The sequence below is a fragment of the Rhineura floridana genome, chromosome 8 (genome assembly GCF_030035675.1).
Source record: "Rhineura floridana isolate rRhiFlo1 chromosome 8, rRhiFlo1.hap2, whole genome shotgun sequence".
NCBI classification, from domain to species: Eukaryota; Metazoa; Chordata; class Lepidosauria; order Squamata; family Rhineuridae; genus Rhineura; species Rhineura floridana.
Genome location: NC_084487.1, coordinates 457356 through 471681, shown reverse-complemented (window position 1 = coordinate 471681; position 14326 = coordinate 457356). Strand labels below are relative to the sequence as shown.

Below are 14326 nucleotides of genomic sequence, written 5' to 3'. Positions count from 1 at the left end.
TTTCGGCCAAAGACCAGGCAGCCCAATACAGTGCAATAAAATACAGCATAAATAGCTTCAATATTAAAAGGTAATTAAAATTTTGGGAACATTACATAAAACTCGCATAAAAATCATCATGGACTCGTATTATAGAGGACATGTTAGCTTCCTCCTGCATGCTATAGCAGCTGCACAGAATGAGGCCACCTTCGCAGTAATCCGGTGATCCTGATCTGCAAGCAGGCAATATAAAAGGTCGGCCTCCGAGCCCGAGGAAAATTTAAGCAAAATTGGGGAGATGAAAATAGTACGGAGGTCCGAATATAAGGAACAATGTAATAATACATGGCTTGCAGACTCCACCTCCCCAGCCCTGCAGGGGCAAAACCCTTATACCTTCCCTCCAACAATGCTGACGGCAGGACACTAAATCTCGCTAAGGCGAACGATTTCCTATATTTAAAAATGTGCAAATTTGTTAAATAATTGGCAGGTGCAAAAGGTTTCACAGTGATATAGCAGTAAGAGTAGGCAGCAGCCAAGCTCAGATTGTTTTGAAATTCAGTGTCTTTAAGACGTTGGATGATAGCTATTTTGGCCTTTGAACAAGCCTCTTGCACTGAAGCTTACAGCCCTGGGTTTCTCTGTGGTACTGGATACAATATCTTTTCCTCCACCGCTACCACCATTTGATACAACTGTTCAGCCTTGGTTACTCTGCCATCCCCCCTGGTATGTGTATCCCAGCTGAAGGAATCAGGCTTTTATTTAACCAAGAAATATTTATTCAGAATTAGAAATAACAAGATTACTTAAGGAATGTTTCACAAGCGTATGGTTTCATCTATATTTATTATTTTATTTATTTTATTATTATTATTAAACTTATATACCGCCCGACTAGCAAGCAGCTCTCTGGGCGGTGAACATAAAAACATATATACAATAAAATTACAGGATCTGATATAACAAATACATAAAAAACCATCTAAAATGAAATTACAACATTTACTTAATTAACTTAAATTAAAATGCCTCAGAGAAGAGAAAGGTCTTAACTTGGCGCCAAAAGGATAATAGTGTCGGCGCCAAGCGTACCTCCTCGGGGAGACTGTTCCACAATTCGGGGGCCACCACTGAGAAGGCCCTTGATCTTGTTACTACCCTCCGGGCCTCCCTGTGGGTCGGGACCCGGAGGAGGGCCTTCGTAGTAGACCGTAGTGTACGAGCCGGTTCGTATCGGGAGAGGCGTTCCAGCAGATATCATGGTCCTGCGCCGTATAAGGCTTTATAGGTTAGTACCAACACTTTGAATCTAGCCCGGAAGCATATTGGAAGCCAGTGCAGGCGGGCCAGAACAGGTGTTATATGCTCAGACTGCTTGGTTCTTGTTAGCAGTCTGGCCGCCGCATTTTGCACTAGCTGTAGCTTCCGAACCGTCTTCAGAGGTAGCCCTACGTAGAGCGCGTTACAGTAGTCCAAACGTGAGGTTACCAGAGCATGTACCACTGATGTAAGGTCCTCCTTACTCAGATAGGGACGTAGCTGGGCTACCAACCAAAGTTGGTAGAACGCATTCCGTGCCACCGAGGCTACATGAGCCTCAAGTGACAGGGAAGAGTCTAAAACGACTCCCAGACTACGAACCTGCTCCTTCAGGGGGAGTGTAACCCCATCCAGGACAGGGTATGTATCCACCGTCTGACCAGAGAAACCATGCACCAGCAGCATCTCAGTCTTATCAGGATTGAGTCTCAGCTTGTTAGTTCTCATCCAGTCCATTGTCGCGTTCAGGCAACGGTTCAGCACATCGACCGCCTCACCTGAAGAAGATGAAAAGGAGAGGTAGAGCTGCGTGTCATCAGCGTACTGATGACAACGCACTCCAAAACTCCGGATGACCGCACCCAACGGCTTCATATAGATGTTAAAAAGCATGGGAGACAAAACCGAACCCTGCGGGACCCCATATTGGAGAGCCCACGGTGTCGAACAATGTTCCCCAAGTATTATCTTCTGGAGACGGCCCGCCAAGTAGGAGCGGAACCACTGCCAAGCAGTGCCTCCAACACCCAACTCCGCAAGCCTCTCCAGAAGGATACCATGGTCGATGGTATCAAAAGCCGCTGAGAGATCAAGGAGGATCAACAGAGTTACACTCCCTCTGTCTCTCTCCCGACATAGGTCATCAAATAGGGCGACCAAGGCCGTCTCGGTGCCAAAACCGGGCCTGAAACCAGACTGAAATGGGTCTAGATAATCGGTTTCATCCAATAGTGCCTGGAGCTGGTCAGCAACCACTCGTTCCAAGATCTTGCCCAAGAATGGAACATTCGCCACTGGTCTATAGCTGTTAAAGTCCTCTGGGTCCAAGGAAGGTTTTTTCAGGAGTGGTCTGTTATGTACTTGACTTCTTACTAATTGCCTCAGAACTCTGACTCAATCTCAACACCAACACCAACCTCCAAACACCACCTCACAGCCACCACCTCAATTCACCACCAAACCTCCACCCAGATTCAACTGTCAATCTTCCATTTATACTCCCAGCCATTCAAACGCTCAGCCAATCCTTCAGCATTCTACTGCTCATGTACTTCCCCTCCTCTTTCACTCCACTTACCATATATCTTCTATATAACCAGCACTTACCATATTTACAATATAAGCAGGAACATCACAACTGCCTTTAGTATAAAAAAAGGACAGGAATGCCTTTACCGATCTCTGGGCAATCGCGGAGGTCTTGTTCAGGTGCTCCTTCCAAGTACCCGAGGAGTGAAACAGCATTCCCAGATACCTGAAAGCAGTAACCTGATCGATAGGGTGGTTATTAATTTGCCACCGTTGCTTACGCTTTCTTCGGGAGAAGACTAATACTTTGCATTTAGCGTGATTAATTTCTAGCAATTCTTCTGTGCAAAAGGAGGCAAGCGCTGTCAACAAACGGTGGAGTCCGACACTTGTTTGGGATAAAAGGACAATATCATCTGCATACATGAGTGAAGACACCAATCTCTTCGCCAAATTAGGGGGGTGGGAGTTTACCCCCTCTAAACATTTAACTAAGGAGTTGATATAGAGATTAAAAAGGGAGGGAGCAAGAATGCATCCCTGCTTGATTCCATTAAAAGATGGAATAGGGGCAGACAAATGTCCAGCTTGATTACATCTAACCCTTAAATAAGTCTTCTCGTATAGACACCGAATTAGCCGTCTGTCAATATTTGTGGCCTGTAATTTTTCCCAAAGTCTCTCCCAGGAGGTAAGGTCGAATGCCGACTTAAGATCAATGAAAGCAGTGAAAAGTGCTCCCCCCTTGGAGGAGGTATATTTTTCCACCAGATGATGGAGAACAAGGCCCTGGTCCACAGTAGAACGTCCTGATTTAAAACCGGCCTGTTCATCAGCTAAAATATTTTCATTCTCCATCCAGGTGGTTAGCTTCTCAAGGAGATGGCTAGCATATAGTTTGCTAATGATACTTAACAAACTAATGGGTCTGTAATTTGCTGGCTCCGACCTTTTACCCTTTTTGAAGATGGGGACAATAATGGCCATCCGTCAATCCTCAGGGATACAGGCCGATTGATCAATAGTGGTGAACAGGGCTGCCAAAATTGGCGCCCACCAGTCTAGATGTTCCTTGAGGAATTCCGGGGGGATGTTATCGCCACCAGGAGCTTTGCCCAACTTAAGTTTTTTAATAAGTGCTGTTATTTCATGGATGGAAACGGGGCCATTTTGGTAGGGTATTAAGATCCTTCCACACTAAACAAGTAATACTTTGTCTTTTCGCGTAAATGCTAGTAAAATAAGCTTCCCACTTGCTAGCCGGTATATAATATTCAACACACGACGGTGTGGACTGCCACCCCCTGGAGACCAGTCTCCAGAATGTTGCGGAATCTTTCTGACTGGAAGCTTCTATTAAACTTTGCCAGGCTTCTCTTTGGAAATAATTTCTTTTTCTCTTTAATTAAGATTTTATAACGTCTCTTTAATCCCAGGTATTCTACGGGCAATGCTGGTAAATCAAGAGCTCTATATCTCCTGTATGTTTCCATAAGAGCGTTTTTCAACACAACGCATTCATGGTCAAACCAAGGCTTAGACACCTGCGCAGTAGCGTGAAATCTTAAACTGATTTTGGAAACTTGGGCAGTTATTTAAAGATCTCATCAGTTCCTGAAACAGCAAATGGATTGACTCAGGAGCAGTTTCAAATACGAAGCTGCTCCGTAGGCGAAGGCTGTCATTGGAATATAAAAATTTGGATATCTCATTTGCTAAAGTAGGAGTCCACCTAATACGGGAGACTCTTCTCTCCACCTCTAAATTGTACATTGGTTCGCACGCCAAGAGCGGCTTCACATTACCCAAACTAAGGGTGAGAGACAAGGGGAGGTGGTCACTCTCGCCTCTGGTACCTACTTTGCAGCTGAACACACAACTTAGCAAATTGGGTGAAACAACAAAATAATCAATAGTCGATGTCCCATAGCATGTTACAAAAGTATATTCACCACAAAGGTCTCCCGCAACACCCCCGTTCAGCAGAACCAAATCGAGGTAATAGGTCGTCTGTAAGAGGCAAAGACCAGCATAATTGCAGCCCTTGTCCTTAGATTGCCTGGAGGATAACAAGTGAGACGATTCCACTACTGGAGGGACAAGATGGAAATGTTCATACAGAGCTTCATCATTATGTCCCGTCCTTGCATTAAAATCCCCCGCCACAATAAAGTGAGCTGAAGGGTACTTGGTCATCAAGTTGTTAATGTACTCCTCCATCTTAGACCATATCTCCCTAACTAGTTGTTTCCGAAATAGAGGGGGGAGATAGACATTGATCAACACAAAGATATCAGAGCACAGCTTAAATAGTAGGGTAAAAGCAACGTCCTCCAGCGCCTCTAATCTCATTGGTTGAATACCAAGTTTGGTCGAAATCAATGTAGCCAAACCACTTTTTGGGCGACCGCCCCTGGTGCTGGGGACGGCCTCAAGTGAGTAGGCAGCGAAGCCACTCAGGGCTAGTTCCTCGCTAAGCCAGGTCTCTTGGAGCAATATGATGTCGTAATTATTAATGAATGTGAGAAAAGGGATCAGAGCACTTATTAGACCAGCCTGCCACGTTCCAGGAGATTATTGATAAATGGTCATCTGGCCGTGATGCCTTGTGTCAAATGGAGGAACAAGGCAAATTGCCTACAACTGCAGGGTTAGCCACATCGGGTCCGGGAGAAAATTGAAGAGTACCTAGCAATGAAGGGTTATCCAGCACATCGCAGTGCAAATTGGTTGTGCCGGAGGAGAGACCCTGAGGGGGATGATCTTTTAAGACCTTCCCTTTACTCTGCATTTTGTTTGTATTGACAGGAGTACGCTCACATCCCTTGTTGAGTATGTCTCTGCCCTTCTGCGTCTCACTTACTTCCTCGAATGGCAGAATCTCGTCCACCGTAGGGCTCCATCGGCTAACGTTGGAAATGATTCTGGTAGTAAACTTCTTCAATTGGTCGGGGGGGAAGTTAGAATTTCTGGACTACCCTGCTCCCAGTCCTCCAGACGTCTCTGTTCCAGCCAGGATGACGATTTATGCGTTAGGATAGGAGGGCTGTTAACTAGGTTGCTCTCCAAAGGACTCAGTAAATCAGAGTAATCAAGTTTGCTTATAGGAGAATTGATTTCCTCAGCATCCTGAAAACTAGGAGGGCCGTGTGTCCTTCTTAGCCTACCCCCCAGAGACATTGGGCTGATTTTATTGTGAAATGATGAAGAGTTCTCTGCCTCCCAGTGGACTCGGTGCTTGTGTGACTCCTTAACGTCTTGAGAAAATGAGAGCAGTCGAGATTTTAAAAGATCTAGTCTCAATATTATATCCGTTTGGGCTTCTGCTGGAAGAGCCCCGAAAGAGTCAAGTAGCCTGCACTCCTCCGTGTCGAAGGAGTCCTTATTCATATCCTTATCCGAAAAAACAAAAGACCCTTGAGTGAGTTCATCGGCATTAATGTGCTCCGTGCACTCAAATTCATCTCTCTTCTTATGCACAGGGGCAGTAGACTCTTTAATTACAGCTTCAAACCGGTGCCTAGATGATTCCTCGATCTCTCTGGGGTACAGGCGATTGCATAGGTGGTATATCAAGGAGGAGGGAGGTGCCACATTTTCAAAGACTCTTAGCACCTTAATATTGTGACTATTGAGAACTTCCCTGCAGACGTATAGTTCATTTGCTACACTGCGCTTTCTAAAAGTGATCATTGCCTGTGCAGTGGCCCCAGAAAAGTAGAGGTATTCAACACGCTGTATGTCGTAGGCAGATAAGGTGCTCAAAGGGGTCCCCTTCAAAAGTTTTAGGAGGCATAGTTTCCGCTGCTTCTGTGAAAGGAGGCCCCTCGGTTTAGGATAATTACAAAATGCCAATTTCTTGCGATTTAGTATTAAATTCCAGTTATTAGAATTATAGGGCTTCTTCCGGCCAAGATTTGCTTCTGGAGGAAAATTAGACCTTAGAGCCCTGTTATTAGTTTCATCGGCCAAAGTCTGAAGGAGGGGCGGATGATGGAGAACCACACCAGCTGGGTTCAAGACCTGCAAGGTCACGGATTCCTTAGTTCTATCCTTTTTGCGAGGAGATACGTTACTCCGAGGTGCCACTCTTGGGGAAGGGCCCACATCGAGATGTCTGAAGAGTTTGCCAAACTGCATTTTCTTATACTTGGGGGCCTTTGGATTATTTGTTTTTGCTCTTCTTGGTTTTATTTGCCACTTTTTTTGGGGGGGGGCTTCTCTTGGTCCCCCTGGAATTGAAACCTTGACATTCTGTATGTGGGGCTTAATCTTACTGGGTTGGGCTGCCATCCTCGCTTTGGGCAGTTCGTGAAGTACTTCCAATGTAATTTCAGCAACAGTTGTTAGTAGGTTATTACTCTTATCCAGGAAGGTTTTAATGTGTTCAATTTCCCTCATAATCGAAGAAAGCCAACCCTGAATTGAGAATCCTTCGGAGGTGGATATCTCTAGTTGATTAGAAGACCCTTGGGTAATTTCATCACTCTCATGCAGGGCCCGCTTTAAAATTTGCTGTAACAGTGGATCAGAGGACAAATTTCCTTGGGTGCTTTGCCTTTCTTGAACAAATGCATTGGGGGGCACAGGGTGACTAGCTGCTTCCGCAAGTGAGAGCTCACAAGCCAGGTTAGGGGTGTTATCATTGCCCTTTAAATCAGGGAAATCACCTTTCCAACCAAGAGTCCAGTCGTGGCTTGTACAGTGTTCCTCCTCCATATTCTCTAGTACCTGCTTCTCCACAAAAAACTGCGTAATTTTCGTCTGAGTGTCTCTCTCTTGTAAAGAGCCATTCTGGGAGCAGGGGGAAATTCCCAAGGCCTTATAACCAGTTCTGGTAAGTACCATGCCTTACGCCTTGTTAATCTTTTAGCAATTTCCCTAGCAGGATATACTAAGGAGGAGGCAGCACTCTGGTCCTGGGAACTAGAGAAGTACAGAGGGACTAGGAAAGCTCCAATCTCAAACAAACTGCTTAGAACTGGCTGAGTGTATTTTTCTTCCTTATTTATGAGACCCAGAATCGTTGTCCTCTAACTAGCCCCTGAAGCTGCCTTATTTCCTTGTTTTCTTTCATGCAAAAGGGCGTCTCTCGAGATAAAGAACCAGCCGGGGAGTTTTAAAGGAGAGAGTGGGAGAGAGATTTTCCAAAAGGAAGCAGAGCGAGTATAAAGTGATGAAGTTATGTGCTGACTTAATTGAAAAACATTATTGTACTGGAAATAGGAACGTTTCCTTCTGTGCGGTTGCAATTGTGAAAGCTCTTCTGAACAAGATGAGCGTGATGTCTTATTACAGGAAGGCAAATTTGAATTAACAGGCATTTCTGACACCTGTTGAGGTTTGTGAGTGGAATGTAGGGACTGAAGGATCTCACTTCAAATGGAAGAGAGGAGTACTATTGTGCAAAGGAGTCCATGCATCAAACATGGAAGATCAGTAGAGAACGCTTAGGTAAAAATAAAAGGAGGATAGTCGAGTATTGAAGGAACTTGCTGATGTTCTCTCGGAACCTCTTGCCATCATCTTTGAGAAATCCTGGAGAATGGGAGAGGTGCCAGAGGATTGGAGACGGGCAAACGTCGTCCCGCTCTTTAAAAAGGGTAAAAAAGAAGATCCGGGGAATTACAGGCCAGTCAGTCTGACTTCAATACCAGGAAAGATATTAGAACGGATAATAAAAGACTCCATTGGCAACTATCTAGATGATGAGGAAAGTCATCTACGAGGAAAAAGTCACCTTACGAGGAAAGGTTGCAGCATTTGGGGCTTTTTAGTTTAGAGAAAAGGTGGGTCAGAGGAGACATGATAGAAGTGTATAAAATTATGCATGGCATTGAGAAAGTGGATAGAGAAAAGTTCTCCCTCTCTCATGATACTAGAACTCGTGGACATTCAAAGAAGCTGAATGTTGGAAGATTCAGGACAGACAAAAGGAAGTACTTCTTTACTCAGCGCATAGTTAAACTATGGAATTTGCTCCCACAAGATGCAGTAATAGCCACCAGCTTGGACGGCTTTAAAAGAAGATTAGACCAATTCATGGAGGACAGGGCTATCAATGGCTACTAGCCGTGATGGCTGTGCTGTGCCACCCTGGTCAGAGGCAGCATGCTTCTGAAAACCAGTTGCCGGAAGCCTCAGGAGGGGAGAGTGTTCTTGCACTCGGGTCCTGCTTGCGGGCTTCCCCCAGGCACCTGGTTGGCCACTGTGAGAACAGGATGCTGGACTAGATGGGCCACTGGCCTGATCCAGCAGGCTCTTCTTATGTTCTTATGTTCTTAATGCTGTGATTAGTAGGAGCCAGCATGGGTTTGTCAAGAAAAAGTCCTGTCAAACTAATCTCATCTCTTTTTTTTGATCGGGTCACTAGCCTAGTAGATGGTGGAAATGCTGTAGATGTCATCTATCTAGATTTCAGCTAAGCGTTTGACAAAGTCCTCCACGACCTTTTGATTAGCAAACTGGTCAAATGCAGACTAGATGGAAATACTGTCAGGTGGATTCACAACTGGTTGGAAAACCGTACTCAAAGAGTGGTCGTCGGTGGCTCTGCTTTGGACTGGAAGGAGGTTTCAAGTGGCGTGCCACAGGGTTCTGTCCTGGGGCCGATACTCTTCAACATTTTTATCAGTGACTTAGATGATGGGGTGGAGGGAAGCCTTATGAAGTTTGTGGATGATACGAAACTGGGAGGGATAGCTAACACAATGGAAGACAGGAATAAAATCCAAAGGGACCTGGATAGACTAGAAAATTGGGCTGAAATTAATAAAATGAAATTCAATAAAGACAAATGCAAGATTCTGCATTTAGGCCACAAAAACAAAATGCATGGGTACAGGATGGGAAATACCCGGCTTAGCAGTAGTGTGTGTGAGAAGGACCTTGGAATTGTAGTGGATCGCAAGTTGAACATGACCCAGCAGTGTGATGCTGCGGCAAAAAAGGCAAACGCGGTTTTGGGCTGCATAAACAGAGCTATAGTTTCCAGGTCGAGGGAAGTAATAGTCCCACTATATTCTGCATTAGTCAGGCCTCATCTGGAATACTGCGTTCAGTTCTGGGCGCCTCATTTTAAGAAAGATATAGACAAGTTGGAGCGGGTTCAGAAGAGGGTGACGAGGATGATAGCCGGTATGGAGAACAAGTCTTATGAGGAAAGGTTGAAGGAACTTGGCATGTTCAGTCTGGTGAAGAGAAGTCTGAGGGGTGACATGATTGCACTCTTTAAGTACCTGAAGGGCTGTCACATAGAGGAGGGTACAGATTTGTTCTCTGCTGCCCCAGAGGGTAGGACTAGGTCTAATGGTTTTAAGTTGCAGGAGCGTAGATTCAGATTGGACATTAGAAGGAACTTCTTGACGGTAAGGGCAGTTCGGCAATGGAACCGACTGCCTAGGGAGGTGGTGGGATCCCCTTCGCTGGATGTCTTCAAGCAGAGGCTGGACAGCTATCTGCGGGAGATGCTCTAGCTGTGGATTTCCTGCTGTGAGCAGGGGGTTGGACTCGATGGCCTACAAGGCCCCTTCCAACTCTATGATTCTATGAGTCTAGAAGCAACAACTTGGATGATGCCCTGTCAGATAACCAAATTTTCACAGAAGGCACACAGTAGCATAAGGGAGATAGATATGTTGGAAATCAAACTGCAGCAAGGACAAATGGCCTAATAAATTCTTGCCATGCAGATGCCATCTTCCAAAAGGTAAAAGAGGAGACAGGGTGGGGGAGCTGTGGCCCTCCATCCGTTGCTGGGCTGCCAGCTCTTTGAGGAGGATGCAGGGGCAGAGCAACTCATGTCACCTTGGGCATTTGTGATACTGAGGTGTGTTGTCAAATGTGTATCCTTCTGTTTAAGAACTCCTCAATGATAAGGCCTCCAGATGGGTAGAATTTTTAAAAAGCGAGACAGTGCAGACACAATTGCAGTCCACTCCACTGAACTTGAGAAAGATAAGCATTTTTGGTTACACTCTTGTTCTGTTGTTGATTGAGGCCATCCGTCCATCCAAGCGACCAAGGCTGATTCAGTCCCAAGGTCTGGGCAGGCCTGAACAATTAGTGTTATCCAAAAATGCTTGCAGTTGCACTACTGTGATCCTCTCCACCATAAAAAGAGGATATTTCCAACTCATTGGGAGTTAATCCAGACCAACAGGACCAGGCTTGTTATGCCACCATATATTTCAAGGTGACAGTGTTAGAAACAAAGGTTCTTTAAGAGAGACCCACAACAGAGACACTTGTGAAGCAGTATCAAAGCTTTATTATACGTTCTTGCAAGAGCGGGTGTCCACCACAAGGGAGGCACACCCAAGTGACATGGGTACAGTTCTTTTATCCTATAGCCCGTCACTTCGTTCCCTCCCGTTTCCTCATTGGTCGAGTACTTCAGGGTTTACAGCCTATCCGTGCCGCCTATTCATGTCACAGGAAGTCCCGCCTCTGTTTACATCTCCCACTACTCATATTTTAGCTCCCCCATACTCATATTTATTATTACCCATATTTGGTATATCTCCCTCCCCCTTGGTATATCTTCCTCCTCCCCTGTCAACAGATAGAGCAGAACCTAACCACAAACTGTCTTTGTCGCACCTGTTTCCTGGTATTTGTGTCTATTTTAGCTTGTTTTCCTTGCTTCACTAACTACATCTTTACCCCTCCCAAACAACAACCAGCATTTACACAAAGTCACACATCTACACAATTTGAGCACCCTGCAAAAGCAACACACTTTATACATATCACAACAGGGACTATTCCCTCACAGAATGAAGTATTTAATCATGTTCTGCACCAAACCAGACTTTGTTTGCTGCTATATTATTATTACCACCTGCCCTTTACCCAAAGGTCCCAGGGTGGGTTACAACAATTTTAAAATACAGCATTAAAAAGAATTAAAAACAACCTAAACTATCACAAAATAGCCAAGAGGGACGGGGATCAAGGGGGCACACAGTTAGGCTAAGAACCGCAAGCAAGTTTGTCTACATCAGCAGGCTGCATAATGAGAGCGATACTATAGCAAATCATAGGATGTGGCACTGGATTCTTTGCTCAAGCTGCAGTGGTAATGGGATTGCAGTCCGGGGCAGTCTGGCTGTCACATAGAGGAGGTCCGGGATCTCTTCTCGATCATCCCACAGCGCAGGACATGGAATAATGGGCTCAAGTTGCAGATTTCGACTGGACATCAGGAAAAACCTCCTGTTAGAGCCATACGACAATGGAACCAATTACCTAGAGAGGTAGTGGGCTCTCCCACACTGGAGGCCTTCAAGAGGCAGCTGGACAGCCATCTGTCGGGAATGCTTTGATTTGGATTCCTGCATTGAGCAGGGGCTTGGACTTGGTGGCCTTGTAGGCCCCTTCCAACCCTACTATTCTATGATTCTAAGATCCCCCTGGATCTCTAGGTTCCAGTGAAGTGGATTCTCCCCACCAAAGCTTGGGCCCTACCAGACCAGCTGCCCTACCCAGTCTCTGCTCGCTCTGGCACAGAGGTGATGGGGAATTTTGAGTCACTGTACCGGGGGTCCTTGAGGAAATTGAAGGCACAAGCTTGCAGCAAAGATAAGCCTTTATCGATGACGAGCGTACGCACAGTCAGATTCCCTTGAGTGGACGGAGAGCTGCAACATGGCACTATTCGCCTGTGGGTTTTATATTTTCCAGGACAATACACATTAGCATTTCTCAAGCATGGAGCTACATGTAAGCATTACGTAGAGGTTACACTGCCTACATTATTTTCTAGCCAATCAGGTAATGTTAAACAATATCTTATACCAGCACAGTTTTACCATGAGCTAATATGTCCAGTGCTAATCCTTCTTAGGCCTTGGATAGTACAGAGATGTTCAGTACCAGTGTTCTTTTCTCCTTATCTTATCCAATGGTGCCAGGCTGTACCTAGCATTCCATGCATACCCTGTTGCCATGGATACATGTGCATCACAGAGATATCAGTACAAAGGAGAGGATAATTTGACTGGCCTGTTGCTCCTTTATTAAATTATGATCCTTATAATTTCTAAAAGAATATAGTTTGTCTACTTTTGAATATAAAAAATCCCCATTATCTCCCCCATTTGAAGCTATCCAGCTTCACACAGTTAAATTTTCTATTTTGTTTCTCATAAAGGATTTGGTGAAGAGAAGAATAGCACTGAAAAATTACTGGGTGCGTGGAAGCATTAATCATTAGTAACCTAACCCATTCATAACTTTAAACTAAAGAAATAAAAGGTCCTATTGCTATAAGGAATGACAGATAGCAGAAATTACCTATCCTAGGCCCAGGAGCGGGCAGTGCAATACAGCTGAAGTGGTGTGAAGGAGCTCCGGCCCAAAAGCAGGAAGGAATCTGTTTGCCACAAGGCCGAGACCCAGACTCCCTTCCTGTTCTGTGGCCTGCAATCCTGTGTTGCATTCCTTGAGAGCTTAGTTACACATGTTGGAGCTCAGATCGCCATCGCCGCCCACCTAGGTCTCAAGCCCTGCTTTTTAAATACACTTTCCCTCTTACTGATCAATGTGAAAAGGAGGGGTCTCGGTATAAGGTGATCTCATATGTGTGTGTGTTCCTTGCTGACACTCAGAAAAAAACTCAGGCTACTTTCTAATGCTGTCTTTTAAACAATGGGATTGTTCTGCTGAGCTTGCGGGAAGCCTGCCAAGGAAGAAGATAACATCTATTTCAGTTTCTCTTTGTTATTTTAGTTGCCAATAGAATGGCCTTGCTGCTGTCCTTTCACAGTACCTCAGGAATGCACAACGAGCCATAAAACGGAGTGTGGGGTGGGAATTATACTTCAGAAGACCCCAGGGCCTTGGACCCCCTTGATTCCACATGAACCAAAATGGGGTTGGCCCAAGCACTTGTAACAACTCCCCCCATTGAAAAACATCTGACTATACTTATACAGATGTCTCTTCACACCTTAGACTCCTCTGTTCCGCCACTGACTCTTATGCTTGCTTCCATCTTGCATAACTGTGCCATTTAGGACTTTATCCATCCATCGTACCATGCCAATCATAACAGCCAATGTGAAATATTAGAACCATCACAATGGGATGGGTTATAGTTGAGAAAACCCCATGGCATTTTCACTCCAGCTGAGCAGAGGTCCCACAATTTATGTGTGCCTATATTTCTAATCTTAGCTGCAATATTGCTGATATTGTGGTGTTTATGCTTTACCTGTAATGTGGCTTGTTCTCCCATTTGCTTAACTATTTCTAAGTGTTTCTGAAATCTAGGTTGAGAAAAATCAGAGAGCCTCTATGGCAATGCAACAGGTTCAAGATTTCATACAATGTTAATAACGCATCTTAAAACAAATAGCTGAATCACTGCAAAAGCCTCTAGAAAAAGCCATCATGCCATTCACTCCTTTTGACAAGCACATGCTGACACACCCATGTTGATGAGCTTATTTGACAAGCTTATGCTGACAACTGTTTGTCATATACAAACACACAGACCAATGCTAAAACCATTCTTTAAAACTTTGTTAAGAAAACCAAAGAACATCACTTTTCTTGGGATTTGAAAGGCAAAATCCCATTCGATAACACTTGGATTATGTAACGAAAAATAGCAATGATTAGATAATCAAATCCTTAAAGCACAATGCATGAGTATCAAGTACCCATCAGAGGCCTCAAAACACATCTCAGCCGCTGCCCCCCATTTAGAAGCATTCTGGGCTCCTGCCAGCAGGAAGGGCAGGATATAAATAAATAAATAAGCAAG

The 14326-nt window shown here is 44.8% G+C and overlaps 1 protein-coding gene across 5 annotated transcripts in view; it reads left to right on the top strand.

The window, feature by feature from the left end:
- The window catches only part of LOC133390068 (uncharacterized), a 31961-nt gene that overhangs the window by 14013 nt on the left and 3622 nt on the right, over positions 1-14326 (top strand). Inside the window, exon 11 of one of the 5 annotated variants that reach the window (XM_061637939.1) lies at positions 5365-5550. The exons of 3 other annotated variants lie outside the window; for them this stretch is intronic. In XM_061637939.1, coding sequence (XP_061493923.1) covers positions 5365-5388 — 24 coding nt within the window. In that variant the 3' untranslated portion in view covers positions 5389-5550. Of the gene's footprint in view, positions 1-3992; positions 4618-5364; positions 5551-14326 lie in introns of those variants that run through there. One more of the 5 variants, XM_061637938.1, reaches the window with a different exon arrangement.